At 45.4% G+C, this 15,431-nt stretch overlaps 1 protein-coding gene across 2 annotated transcripts in view; it reads left to right on the top strand.

The window, feature by feature from the left end:
• The window catches only part of slc8a1b (solute carrier family 8 member 1b), a 108,715-nt gene extending 94,966 nt beyond the window's left edge, over nt 1-13,749 (top strand). For both annotated transcript variants that reach the window (XM_035605956.2, XM_035605955.2), the window contains exons 8-11: nt 857-1,042; nt 1,168-1,257; nt 6,089-6,192; nt 6,837-13,749. In XM_035605956.2, coding sequence (XP_035461849.1) covers nt 857-1,042; nt 1,168-1,257; nt 6,089-6,192; nt 6,837-7,109 — 653 coding nt within the window. In that variant the 3' untranslated portion in view covers nt 7,110-13,749. The remainder of the gene's footprint in view (nt 1-856; nt 1,043-1,167; nt 1,258-6,088; nt 6,193-6,836) is intronic.
• Nucleotides 13,750-15,431: the final 1,682 nt, after the last annotated feature.

A 15,431-nucleotide genomic window follows, 5' to 3' on the forward strand; every position in this document is an offset into this window, starting at 1 on the left:
TGTGCGCATTATAATATGAAACGTCAACACAAACCTTTCTTTGGACACTGAAATTCAATGGCCTATTGCTCTTTACAAGAGCTCAGTTATCCGAATTCAAAGCTCTCATCATACACGTCAGGACGGACAAACCGGTCCAGTGGTTAGAGCAGATGGGTTTTGTTGTTGTTGTCGTTCTTTGGGCTGTCCGGAGCATTGGAATGCATCGCCGGCTCTCGGGGGAAAGGTGAGAGGTCGCGGCCTTCACTGGGATTTACCCAGTCGGCGTGTTTGAGGCGATCTCGTCCATCCGTTTCAGTGAACTCATTTAAAGACGGAGCAGAACAACAGGAGCGCGCAGACTGCTAATAATCGTGTGTGTGTGTGTGTGTGTGTGTGTGTGTGTGTCATTTGAAATTCAGGATTCAACTATTCCCCCATGTTCAGCAGACACACAAGGCTCGACACACACGCACACACAACAAGTCCCAAGCACCATGTAGTTGGCTGTTGTCCATGTCCTGAGGCAACGATTACACTTTGATACTGACATCACACACACACACTCACACACACACCCACGCACACACACACACACCTGCCAGACAGTGGCTCGGGAAAAAGAATGTGTGTCTAATGAAGTCCTTTCTTTATCTCTGTATAAATGGATTGCGCTGAATATTTCTTTCACTCGACTTCAACGTATTAATCCGTCTGCCGGAGTGATGATTTGATTTGTTCCCATCATGGGCTCTTCTTACCAACCGAATGCCAGGTGATTTTTTTCAAAGGGGGGGGGGGGGTCCCGACACTTCACGTCCATCAGTCAGACCTGGACGCAGACCACTCCCACTTTCAACCTCTCTCTCCCCCGCAGGCGAGGACGACGACGACGAGGAGTGCGGCGAGGAGAAGCTGCCGTCGTGCTTCGACTACGTCATGCACTTCCTCACCGTCTTCTGGAAGGTGCTGTTCGCCTTCGTGCCGCCCACCGACTACTGGAACGGCTGGGCCTGCTTCGTCGTCTCCATCTGCATGATCGGCCTGCTCACCGCCGTCATCGGTACGACGACGGCTGGGGAGGACAGCTTTTTATTATTTTTTTTTTATTTTTTTTTTACAGATTTCAAGACATGAATTTGTAAAAAAAAAAAAAACAAGCTTCATGTTCTCTTTCTATTCCTACAGGGGACCTGGCCTCTCATTTCGGCTGCACAGTGGGCCTGAAGGACTCGGTCACAGCAGTTGTGTTTGTTGCACTGGGAACCTCTGTACCAGGTAAGTGTGTGAGCTCATACACTGTGTATATATATATATATATATATGTGTTTATTTGATGTGATATTGAACCGCCGCTGCCTTTTTAATTCTCTTAAATATATCCTGCCATTGGACTCTCTGCCAGCTTCAATCAAAGACCTTTCCCTCTCCACGTTTGGCCTTTTCACGAGCGTGAGCATTATTCCCCTCAGGGTTTCATGTACAGCCGAAATATTTCAATTCCGTCGCCGCAGTTTTTTATTTACCTGCAGCTTTATTTAAAAAAATAAGCGGTGGCTGTAATAGAAAAAAAGAAAGAAAAGAAGGGACGTGAACTATATGGAAACATTCTCTAGCAAAGTCGCAGAAATGCACGAATGGCGAGAAAATGTGTTTCAAAGTGGAAAATTATTAAATGTTTCTAGAAACTGGTGATTCGTGGCTCCAACCATAATTGGCCCCGCAGGTCAGCGTTCTACAAAATATTACAGACGAGGCAGTGACCAACGGGAGAAAGCAGCATTATGACTATGTCATGAACCCGTGTGCAATAGTCTTGCAGGCAATGCTGGGTAATAATTACGAGTTGTCTTCAGCTAAGTGAGATCAAATATCTAGTTGATTTAACATTATTAGATCCGCCCCCGCTTCATCAATTAGTCAACTAATCCAGCCATTAGAGGCTATTAGGCCAAAATAAGCTATTTTTAGATTTTATGGTTATAATCAATTCATCTTTAGCATCTTGGTGATTTTCACAAATTTGCTTTGGTCTTTTTAATAAGCGCTGGAGTGAGTAAGTAGTAAGTGAAAACTCTCCGGCAGATGGAAGAGACACATTTATCTTCAATTTGAATAATGCATGTGTTCATCTCTGTTAATCGAGAACCAACTCTGCAAATTAATTCAGATTTGGCTCTGTTTCAATTCACCTCGAGTGTCCAATGAAGAGAGTCTCCAGTCAGTGTATTTTTTCTGAATGTGGGAGCCTGTTAGACGAAGCACGGCGGTCTGCAGACAGCAGCATGGATCATCCTCTAAACGTGAAGAATGACCGACCACTGCGTCGGCTGGTTTACTGTGTTTTAACCTTGGCCCAGTCTCACACACACACACACACACACACACACACACACACACACACACACACACGCTCGCAGGGGACACACATGCAGGCTTTAATGCCATGTATAACACGCAGACATATAAACTACACAACATGAATTTCTCCATATAGTCTACAATCTTTATACTGCACATGCATCACATTAAAGCTTAATAGAAGAAAGGCGTGCCACACACATCAAACACACACATCACACACACACACACACACACATCACACACACACACACACACACATCACACACACACACACACACGCTTGCACACGCATGTTTCTGTGACCAGCGTGTGTTATTAGCGTAGGGCTATTCGTCATGTCAGGCTCAAATGGTCTCTGTCCTTCAATTTAGCTGCCTCAGGGATAAAAGTGATGCATTACACGCCATTTCATACACACGCGCGCACGTGTAATATTTGCACAAACACAAAAAAATGCACGATCACTAACAGTTCATGGACAAAAGCGTAGGCACACGGCTGCTTTTAGACACACACACACACACACACACGGAGAGGATGTGTGGAGCTGCAGGATGGAAACAAAGCGATTCGGCCTTTTCCGAGGCTCTCGGCCTTATTAACAGAACCTCCCGTGGCCCCGCGCGCTCACACAAAGACGCAGACCTGCAGTTCTGCGGCTATTACGGCTAATGAAACCCATCCTGTGCCGTGGCTCCATGATGATTAACCTCGTTCATCACAGTTAGCCAGGCGGGGACACACACACACACACACGCACGGGAAGAGATGGGAAGAGAACAACAGGAGTGGAGCGGTCAAAAGAGAACTTTGTCGTTGCTGTGGGATCCAGGTGAAAGCTCTGAGTCATCTTCGGCGTCGGCTTCAGCGATTACAATTCATACATTTCACCTGAGAAGAAGTGCAATCGTGGGACCTTGAGTTTGAGGAATGTCCGGGACATGAAGATCCTTGAGGGAAAATATATCTCACAAACACGCCGACGCAAATCTTCCTGCCGATCCACAGATGATTGGGAGGCAAACTCAAAGGGCAGAACAGGAGGACGACCAGCGGAAATGATTTTAGATTGATCGGGACACATTGCAGGGAAGAAGATGGAGCTTTCTAATTTTGGTTTCACAGAAGAAAAAAATACTTGTTTCGAAAAAAACGTGCCTCCCTCTTATCATCTTTCTCGGCATATAATGGGGAACACAGCGATCAATATGTCTGTAAAGAGTTCATCAAACAAAACATGTTTTGTGCAACAGCTCTGTAGACTTCATACCCAGCTGGTGTCTGGCGAGGTGAAGAGAACGGGCGTGAAAAGCAAAGAGACAGAGAGGAAGACCAAATCATCCCAGCTATCATACAAAACAAAGAGCCATGTAGTGCAGCGTCATACCTGATCAATATTTCCTCTCTGACCAACACGTTTGAGCCTTGACAAAGCTCAAGGGCCCGATTTCTCGCAAAAATTCCCCGCATGCAGAAGGACTGAGGAGGAGGAGGAGGAGGAGGAGAGAGGAAGGATGGATAGAAGGACAGGCTGCAGAGAGGAAGGATGAGATAAACAGAGGAGAGAGAGAGACTGGTTGATTGACAGAGAGGCTGAGGAAAAGGGCAGAAGACTCTCCAGAGAGGCGTATACGCTCACTGAAGGAGCTGCAGAGTGGAACCTGTTACACACACTCACTCACACACACACACTCGCTCACACACACACACACACACACTGCTACCAAACATGCAATCAACCACGCACTCCCCCACTCAATCAAGCACACAAGCTCTCAAAAAACAGTTGATGCACACACGCGCGCGCGCGCACACACACACACGCACACACGCTCGCGCTTTTGCCAGCTGGTGGAGGCGTGGCGTCAGATTGGACCCATGTGGCACCGTCCACTTACACACACAGAAAGTGGTACATGCATCCACTGAAATACACTCGCATGCACTCGTGATTAGAGCCTCCACACACACACACACACACACACACACACACAGTGAAGACCCAGCAGGCCGGTCCTCGAAGCTTTCAGGTGCACGGGGACATTTGTCTGTGCTCCTTCCTTGGCGCGTTGCCTCGTCCGCGCTCCCGCCTCCCCTAGCAACCGCCTCTCTCCTCCTCGGTCCTCCTCTTGTCCTCTTCCCCGCTGCCAGATTGGCTGCCGCATCAAGAGGGCTCTTCACTCCCTGCCTACTTTTTCTTACCGTGGTTATAAATGAATGAATGAATTTATTTTTAAAATCTCCTTTTAGCTGTGTCTGACAAACAAAAGGGACGACGGACAGAAAATGTGTGAGGGAAAAAAAAACAGGTCAAATCGACCGTTTGGACGACCGCCCGTTCTTTGTGCTCTCCACGAAAAAGCCCACTGCGGACACGAAGTGTCCAAACGCTCCTTTCAGCAGGGCCAGGAGGAGCCGCTGTATTTTTTGGCAGGCATGAAACCAGGGGGGGGGGATTTGGGGGACTAAAGTAGCACAACGCTGATTAGTTGTCAGGCCAAGATTTGTCTTTTGTCTCGACCGCAAAGACTAAATCTGTTCACGCCGTTTATGGATCTGTTTTTCTACTCTCGCGCGGCAGCATTTTAATTTGACAATGAATAACGGATTACTTTCGTGATCGACGCCGCGCTGTTATATTAGAAGGAGATTACGTTGCGATTGATGGTGGCAGAGGGAAAAGAGGCCAAGTTGTCAGCAGAGGCGAGATTTCTAACCCTTTTGTCATCAACTACCTCTTAATAAAACTCCGGCCTCGTTCGTATGTAGCGCTGGAGAAAGGTCATCGTGTCAGGAAAGTCCAATTCATTTTCTCTTGGAGGCCTTTAATGTCAGTACCACATTTCGTGCCAACATGTACACTAGTGCTGAAGTTATCTGACGTGAACTGTAGATTTCTGACTTCTGTTTTAGTTGCTTTTCCTTCCAAGAACACAACGTGTCTCAACGAAAGAAAAGCAAAACAACGTCCCCCGAATCAAAGCACCATATTCCTTCCTGCCCTCCACCTAAGCTTCTTGGAGGAAGAGACTCGGTTATAGATGTCCTCCAGAGTGTCAACACAATCTAAAACTGATCACGTTAAAGCTTAATAGAAAAAAAAAGGCGTCTCACACACACGACACACACACACACACACACACACACGCTTGCACACGCATGTTTCTGTGACCAGCGTGTGTTATTAACATAGGGCTATTCGTCATGTCAGGCTCAAATGGTCTCTCTCTCCAATTTTGCTGCCTCAGGGATAAAAGTCATGCATTACATTCTGTTTTATACACAAAATGCACGATCACTAACAGTTTATGGACAAAAGCGTAGGGCACTCGGCTGCTTGTAGACACACACACACACACACACACACACACGTGTTTTTCCGAGGTTTGAAAAGTGCTTGAATTTTGGATAAAAAGTGCTTGAAAATGCTTATATTGTATGTGATTGTTTTTTCACAACAAACACATGACAAATTTTAAACCATATAACCTTTTTTCAGTTATAGCATTGTACCATCTCTGTGAACGTGTGTATTCGTAGAAATATGTACTCAGCTGTGGAAAAGCGTGAAAATCGATATGGATTTGTATGACCCCTGAAAAAAGACTGCAACACTAAACGCTAAATAATAACATTAATGTTTGTCCTTTCCACACGCATCTGTTGAGTTGAATGTGTATTCAAAGAATTTGCAATAGCTCACACAGAAAAAATCTGATCTCTGACCCCCCCTCGCTTCGTTCAGATACCTTTGCCAGTAAGGTCGCCGCCACCCAGGATCAGTATGCGGACGCATCCATTGGTAATGTGACGGGCTCCAACGCCGTCAATGTGTTCCTGGGCATCGGGGTGAGTACCGGCTCGTCGAGAGCTTGACTGACTGGTTCGTAGCTGGTGCAAATGCAATGGTGCTGCACCCATGCTGGCTTTAATGGCACGTGACGCTGCTTTAAAGTATCATTCCGAAGACATGTGTTTGACGAATTGACCGTATATAAAGATGGACAACTTCCTCCCACTTGTACGAACAGGGAGCCCAACATTTTTGCGGCTACGTCTGGTGCTTGTGATGTCATAGTCAGTCTGAGCTGTTGGAACTGACAGAAACGTTCTTTTTGCGGGATGTATTTGTATTTGTATTTGACGTGACGTGAAGGCCCCAGTTCTGGTGCGCGCGTCCAACTTTGAAGACTTTCCGCAGTTTCGTCCAAATTAAAAACTGGTTCGAAACCTAAAGAAATTGCTGGTTCTTCAGTGCGAACCGCGAGGAAACTGGTGGGCGTGTTGTTGTTGTCGGCGTGAGGCTGCCTATATGCAGCCAATCTCCACGGGGCGATTGAGATATTTCATGTCAAGTCGTCCATCTTTATTTATGGCCTAAGTAGCATGGTCCAACACAGTCGTCTGTCCTATACGGTGACGGTCATTTTTGCCGTCGTTAAACAGTCACCACATGTCATGAAGCTCAATATAATGCTGATTATGCTCGACAGGTGGCGTGGTCCATCGCTGCCATCTACCACCAAAGCCAGGGGAGGGAGTTCAGGGTGGACCCCGGCCCGCTGGCCTTCTCCGTCACCCTCTTCACCATCTTTGCCTTCGTCTGCGTCGGCGTGCTGATGTACCGACGGAAGCCAGAGATCGGCGGAGAGCTGGGCGGGCCTCGGACTCCAAAGGTCCTGACCACCATGCTGTTCGTCAGCCTGTGGCTCCTCTACATCCTCTTCTCCTCGCTGGAGGCCTACTGTCACATCCAGGGCTTCTAAGATGACAGGAGATGACGGAGGGCCGGGTGGGACAGAAGGAGAGCGTGGAAGAAGAAAAACCGAGGGGGAGGTGGGTGAAGGGATGGATTTGGAAATCAAGTCTCCTTGATCTGTCACTCCCTCCCTTTACGCAATAGACTGAATGGTGGATGAATGGGTGGATCTACAGATGAAGGAATGTGGAGGATGCCGTTAAGGCATCTTAAGACAGAATGGAAAGAAGTACGGATACGTTGAAGGACGGCAGCAAACAGGAGAATTATGGGAGCTAGACAAATGGCTCAGAAGATGGGAAAATAGTTGAAAAGCGAATAAACTAAGGAATACATGTCTTGTCTCAATCTCTAAATCCAAACCAATCGAGCTGTCTTGAACCTGCCCTTGTTTTGAAAACGTCAAATGAATCTGCAAAGTCGCAAAAACACAGAAATAAACACACAGCTGGTTCGGCCATTTTGAATTCTTACTAGAAAATGAGCCAGAGGAATTTAAAAACAGACTGACACACCATCACCGCTCCGAGGATGTGTGGCTCCAACAACGGCGTTCCCCATTAATCCCCCTTTCGTTGGAGCAGCGCTTTCTCCCGCATCCAGCTACAGAAACAGGAACAAGGGAGACGGGGGGGGGGGGAAAGACAATATCAGTATGTACGCGCATGACCGGACGATACTGAGAACACAATCAGAAGAAAAAAAACGGATGTGTTGCCACAACTGTTTAATGACAACCAACTGTGAGAGTGCTGGCGTGTGACTGTGTGTGTGTGTGTGTGTGTGTGTGTGTCTGTGCTCGTGTGCTGTGGGAAGATGGTCGAGTACTGTGAAGAAAAAAAGACAAAAAAACAACGCCTCTCATTTTTTCGCTGCCTCTGCGTGAGGCACGCTTCGATATTCCGAAGTCCTTTTTGACTCTCGCCTGTAGAAACGCTAGGTAACGCTTCGCGGGAGGGCACATTCGAGGAAGCGAAAAAGAGGTTTGGAAACATCACTGAGGTTAGAAAATGTAAATACAGAGAGCTGAGCGTACATCGCGGCTCCACCGTTCGCCATCCGAATGTCTCGGGCGGCGCCACGCGCTCCTGAATGGGCCCTCCTTCTGTCGCTTGATACTGTAGATGTAAATGATTTAAGGTCTAATTTTAATCGGGAAGGGGGTTAGTGTGCTTTTACCTTTAATAAGGCCATGTCTGAGAAGACGCGATGGCCACTCTACCGTTTCAAACTGTTAGAGAAGCTCTTATCATTGCATAAATATCTAGGTTAATATTATGTGTTATTGTTTTTTGTTTTGTTTTGTTTTGTAACTGCGGAATTCTGTTCACCGGTTCTCCGCCAGTGAGATTGCCACCGGCGCGTGTCAATCAAAGCATTTGCAATAGACGTGGAAAATGTTAAGTACCGCCCTCATTCTTTTTCTTGACTGCCTGTGTCATCGTTTATCTCGCTTCGATGCCGTTTTTCCCATTGGTTCACTTGACAGCTTCTGTCGTTACCCCAGTGTGTCTTAAGCACCTCCCGCTGGCTGGTCAGTGGACCAATCAAAATCCTCAAGGGCTTTGTAAGAAACAACCACTAATCCCTAACCCTGACCTCTGATTCACGACTCTTCGTATGGATTGGCCCTTCGCGGGCCATTTAACAGGGATTTGTATTCCCCCGACCTTATACATCAATCGCTTAGTTGTTAGGACCTTGCTTCCGTGTGGCTTTAAGAGAAAAGGACAAAAACAAACGTCAAACAAGACTACGTCCAATAAGAGTTACACAGCTTCAGTTAGTGCAGACGTTGTCAAACCGAGTATCCAGAGTTACCCAAACACAAGATGAGCAGACAGAGCTTCGGTCCCCTCTGGTGGACGTTTTCCCAGTTCATTACAAAAGTCTGCTTTTAGATTGCAATTTTGGCGTTATTCCAAATGAAACCATCCACACTAAGTTTTTCACCAGGCTTCCACATACTGGGCTTGGAAAACCAACTGCGAACTATTTGCTTCAGCAGGAAGGTGTTATTCATTCGCTGTTGATGGGGAAGTAGTTGTACTAACTAATTCTTCAGTAGCCCTGCAGTAGCATTGGGTACATGAAATCTACAGCCTCTGACTGTCTCTCTTTACCTTGGATTATCTAGCTCAGAGAGGGTTTCGTCTGAATTCCCTATACATCGTCTGAATTACCCGTGTATCTCAGCCCTACTCTGGCTGAATTTTGAGCGCCGATGTTACGAAAGGTTTGCGCGTGATGGCACAGAGGTCCGACTGGATTTGAGTTTCCACCCCCCCCCCCAAAAAAAATGCGCTGATGGCTTGAAACTGGAGTTTTTGAAAATAGTAAGTGTGCTGCTCTATAGCAACCAAATAATGATCTCAAGCAACAGCCAAGTATCTTTCAAAACCTCTGTCCAGGCTAACTGTAGCTTGTAGACACGTATCAATATCTGTTTACAAGCTTAACTATAAATACTATAAATGCTTAAGGAAATGAACCACATTAAACTGATGAGACTGATGGACAGACATTATTGCGAACTAACTGCAAGGAATCTTTTTATAGGATTCAGTCACTGACAGGCGAGAAATCCTTAAAACGATATTGTCTAAATCTTGTGTATTTTTGCATAAAAAAAGCATTTAAGTGTCCTGTGATAAGCGTCGAGTATAAGTCGTCAGGCCTGTTTCGACCGTCAGAGAGGTTTACAATTCAGACTGTTAACTCTTTTACTCAAAACTACAAAGATCACGACATACAAAAAACCGTACTGTACACTTAGGCATTCGAGAAAAAAAAGTCCATCGTTTAAATGGCACTACACTGTATGCATCCGAATTGGCCAGAATTTTCCTGCTGATGTTGTTTTTGTTTTTTTTACTCGATGTATAGTATTATGAGTAGCGTTTTAAATGTCATCCGTGAAGTCAGAAGTCTGGGCTCGATGTAATCCATTTAAAACTTTCAACCCCCTGTGGGAGAGCGGAGCTGAGCAGAGCCCTGGATTGGACGAGTTTGGCAAATCCTGAGTATTCTTGAGGATAATCACATAAAACTCTGACACACCAAATGATGCACTTGGAGTAGAGAACCACTCCGGCAAGAACCATGAAGATTTTAGCCGCTGATGCCACGTAGAGGTCCAGCAACACGGCTCGTGTACTGAAATCTGGCCAAACGATTCAGAATTCCAATAAATACTCTATCGTCTGCAAACGTTGAGCAATTCCGGGAAGACCTCGAGAATAATATTACCCTTTGGCAGCCGAAATGAAGAATAATCGAGGCGTCAGATTCACTTGCATTTGCCAAACACTGCACAATGTACGGCTCTCCATGAAGAGTCTGCCGTTCTCATGTGAAGGCCTTGGAGTGGCAGTTTACCCCTGTTTTTGCCAAAGGGAACTCTTTCTATCTGAATCTTAATATTTGCAGTCCAACCTATGAAGGGGTTTTATAACTCGTGGGTCTTTCTTAAAAAACACCAAATATTATTCACATTTCATCACCACTCTGAGAAAGAAAAAAAAAAAGGAGAAAAAGGACGCCTTGATATTGTTTTAGCGCTAACTAGAATCTTTCTATTTAAACATTTGTATGCGTTTGTCTCTTCACTGGCATGGAGCTGAAGGTTTATACACTGAAAAAAAGTTATGCTTGCTCGTGCAAAAAAGAAAAAAAATGATTTCACATAGTAGAAGCTCTTTGCATCACTTTTTGAGTAACTCTAACAGGGTGTACTTTATCTTTGATACAACTAAATCATGTTGGATTTACTTAAAAAATGTCCGCCTGCCTAATTTGCGGTAATGTAGTCGTTTGCATCAAGTTAGGTTGCTGCACAAAAGTTTTTTTCCAGAAGCTGAAGCAATTTTCATTTATGAGAGCCAGCTCTTTTTTGCTACGCCGGCTTCGTTGCACCACCTTTTTCTCTACCTTGACCGAAAAAGCCGGTCCGGCGTGACGGCGACGTGCGATGTGACGCCGGCGCCGGCCGGCCGCTCAAGGCGGCGCAGGGCGCGGACCAAGTTGGGAAGCTGAACGCGTTAGCTGTGACTGGCGAGTTTGCCACGATCGCAGGCAGGTTGCGTCTCGTCTGCAAGCAACTGGGCCGGGAAAAGGATCACAGAATGCACTTAGATTCAGCTTCCGGCCTTGGTATCGGACAGGTCAAAGGTTACGACAGGCCATATCGCTGTACATACGGCATAATAACACTAAGACCAACGAGCTGTAGATTTGCGGTAGTTTTTGTTTCAATATTCTTCGGTGGTGGTGGTGTTTGGAAGAAGAGGGGAAAAAGTGGGCAGGGTTTCGAATGAAGGTAAAGCATTGCACTGGTTCTTTTTTCTGCGTTTGTGTGAAACGGCTGCTGTGTTGTTTCATTTTCCAAAGTTGCTTCTGATGTAAAACAACAGCAGAGATTTTTTTTTTGTTAGTTTTTTTTTTTTCTGATGTACACAATAATAATAATGATGTAAGAAGAAGAAGAAAAAATACACAGTGGTGTTGAATCTGTTGTGCACCGTCGGCGACGTCGCCTCCGGTGCGAAGATTGGCGGCGCGACTTTTTTTCTCTGCCGCGGCCTCGTTCGCTCCTCGCCAGACTGAGGAGCGTCGGCGAAAAAAACGGACGAGACAGACAAACGAACCTAAGAGGAAGGGGCGAACCCCGACCCCTCCGCCGGTACGAGCCGAGCGGTTCAAAATGAACTGTTGGGAGAAAGAAAAGAAAAGGAAGAGAAAAAAAAAACACATTACCAGAGCTATTGTCTACCCTTAAAGTTACAGTACAACAAGTACAACGTCAAAGGATAATGATAAAGAGGAGGAAGGAGGAGGAAGAAGATACAAATTTTAAGAAAAAACAAACAAACATGAAGTTACAGCCATACATTGATTTCTGGGCCAGTGAGACTGAAATGGACTCCTCCGGCCCAGCATGTGTATTGTTATGTGTCTTATCTGTGTCTCTAAACCCCCTCGTTCTCCGTCTCGCCGCTGCCGCGGTAACCAAAGGCCGGGCAGCCATCTTTCTTTGGTGTCCGTCTTTTCCCCCCTCCCGGTCTCCCTATGCCACGTTGTTTTTTTTCTCTCTCCATATCTTGGAATGTCAATGTGCTACTTGTTGATACTGTGCATGAATGATAACATGTCTGTATATAGTTATAGAGAATCGTATCCCATTCCCCCCCCCCCGCTTGGAGTTGACGAAGAAAAGAAAAACGTAATGGTTTGAATGTTGTACAGATTCAGGATATTGTTTCTTGTTTTTGCTTTTCGTCTTTTATTCTGGGTTTTTTTTCTTTCTCTCTCTCTCTCTCAAATTAACGTAGAGCTTAACAACAAGATGTTTTGTTTTTTATTATTATTTAAACGAAGACGGCGACGTCTTCTGTTGGCGGAGTAACTTGCACATGACAATTTAATTAAGGGGGTTGTTGTTGCTGTTTTTTGTTCAAAAAGGCAATATCTGCTGTTATTGAATGAGAGATGAGGGCTTAACGGAGTTATGTATCTTAGATGAATATGCTATATACGGGAGTTGCATGGGTTATTTGTACAAAATAAAGACACTGCTTGCTACTTCTAGTACGTAATGCTCTGACGGAGGGCGAGGAATACTATTATGTACATCTAAAGGTTATTTTGTCATTAAAGATATAATAATAATATTAATAACAATATTAATGATGATGTGTATATACTGTACAGTGTTATAAGCGAGGTGGACTACATGGCCATCACGTGAAGCGCAGAGGACGAATTCTACATATTTATTTCAAGGAGAAAACACTCAAGAATGACATATATTGCCTTTTTTGGGGAAGTGGTTGTTCGCTTGTTTCCCTGTCTCCGCCTCGCCTCTTGTCTCCTCATCTGTTTTTCTTTTCTGCCCTCCGTGTCTCTCTCCATCTTTCAGTTGGGGGGGGGGGGGGCGTGTCAGACGGGCTTTTTGTTCAGTCATTTCACAGTTCTTCCCCGTTCTGTCTGTCGACCATGTGTCCGGCCGCTCAACCCCCCGACTCGACAGCGTCGTCACTCTTCTTCTTCTTTTAAATCTGTCTTTTTGTATAATCCATCCATACGTATATATATACGATACATCTGCCCATCTGTCTCTCTCTATCTCTCTCTCTCTCAAAGGACCATTCATCTGTACTTCTGTCCCCATGTGTCTGATTCAGAACGCTCCTCATTTTTCAAACTAAATCCCTCTTCTTCTTTTCTTCCTTTTACTCCGGCACATCTTATTTTTTTCTCCACCTCCTCATTTTATATTTTTTTTCTCCATCCATCCTCATCCTCCTCTCACCGGGTGTAGTCCGGAATATCATGTTCGTCATTATGATTTTGTGTGCTTTCTTCTTTTTTTTTCCAATGGAACAATAACCACAAGTTATAATGTTGGTAATAATGAAGATTTCTTTTTCCTTTTTTTGGGGGGGGGGGGGGTTTGTTTGTTTGCCACTGTTCTCTGTATGTGCGTGAATATGTAATTATGATTATTTTTTAATTGATTTTTGGTTGATCACCAACTGATAGGAGGAAAGTATGTATGTGTGTTGCCACTAACTGTGACTGCTCTCCATGGTACATGGTACTTCTGATAAAACCAATAAAATAAAGTTTGGGATACCGTGTTTCAGAGACCCCGTGAGTCCACTGCCTCTCTACAGTGTGTGTGTGTGTGTGTGTGTGTGTGTGTGTGTGTTTCCGGAAAACTGCCTTTCACATATGACGATCGCAGCAGGAGAATGTCATAGGTCAGACAACGTTCACACTGCACAGGATAATTCACAGGACATTTTATTAGGAGACCGGCAGCAAGAATTTTCTGCAACACTTGCCGACATGTACACGTCCCTCTGGAAGATTGCCGGGAAAATGTGCATGTCTGAAAGCAGCTTATGTTACATTCTGTAATGAAAAGCTCCAATGTAAAGAATCTTAATTACTATGCAAATGTCCGTTAGTTCAATCTTCATTGAGTGAAAGGGAACGGGAGCGGCGACGGGCTCTTGTCTGATCGCGCCCGCTCGCCTCCTGTCTCCCCTCTCGTACAAACAAACAGCCATTTTCTTTTATGCGTTCACGGCTGCTGCTAATGTTGAAAATGACATTTGTCTGAATCTCATTAGCTGTCATCGGGCTTGTTCCGCCATTGTGTCGGAGATGCGCAGTGATTGACAGCTTTCATCGCCGCCGATTAACTCGCTGGTTCTTTTATGTCTTTCCAAGATGGAAAACGTAATTCGCGTGCATCGCTTCTTTTCCCCTTCAAAACACATATATATATATATATTCGCCAACCTTTCTTTTCGGTTCAAATCTCATTTTAACAGACCATTAGAGAGACATTCACATGTTTGACTAATGGGACTAATTAAATCTGCTATCTGTGTCGTAGCAGATTCAAGCAGTTGTAGTTTTCTGCAAATTCACCGTGTGACTTTAAACATTTCCCCATTCATTTACAAAGCAAAAACAGTTTCGGAAATGGTAATTGACAACTCTTACTTGTTGTAAGGCAAGTAGCGCGTAACGTAGAGAGGCCCGCTGGAGCCGACGGTACACAGATGGGCCTTTTTCACAGAAGACATTTTCACATTGGAGCACACACAGATGGAAATAGTGCAATTGGAAATTGCAAAATTCCATCTAAAAGCTTCAGTCACTTCTAAACTACTATACTTTACACGCTAACTGACGCAGATGTCAAAATTGACTAAATTTGAGCAAAACGCAAGCTACAGCAGACGTTGCATTCCCGCTGTCAGACAACAACAACATGCTCCACAATTATCTGGAACGCAAGCGGTGATCCGCGCGCCGAGCGATGGATTCTCCCCGTTGCAATTGAATCCTCTCCGTGTCTTTATTTCACTTGCTCATGAACGAGTCTGTCCGTAGGATTTGTGCGAAGAGAGAGCACGCAGGTATTTGCTGTTCATGCTCCCTGTGTGCGGGTGTTTGCCTCCACTCTTTTTCATCGGCGGCCTTCTGCTGCGTCTGGCTCAAACCTCATCGCGCTGTCACGTTTGATTCGCAGACAGCTGTGTGTCGGCCTCTTCTCGCAGGCGAGCATGCTGGGAAATTGATGACAGTGTGCGTGTGTGTGTGTGCGTGTGTGTGTGCGTGTGGTTGCTCCTGAATGCCGAACGAAGCCTGACATGTTAGAGTCCGCATTGACCGTCAAACTCTTTACTTTCGAAGCTTCATTCTCACAATGTGCTCAGGTTACCGTGACGATGTCAGCAACTGACGCAGCTCTGAGGAAAGTGCTTCTCCGCGTGGCTCGGCTTTTTTTTTAATACCTCAACCTAACATTGTT

The sequence above is a fragment of the Scophthalmus maximus genome, chromosome 10, assembly GCF_022379125.1.
Source record: "Scophthalmus maximus strain ysfricsl-2021 chromosome 10, ASM2237912v1, whole genome shotgun sequence".
Classification (NCBI taxonomy): Eukaryota; Metazoa; Chordata; class Actinopteri; order Pleuronectiformes; family Scophthalmidae; genus Scophthalmus; species Scophthalmus maximus.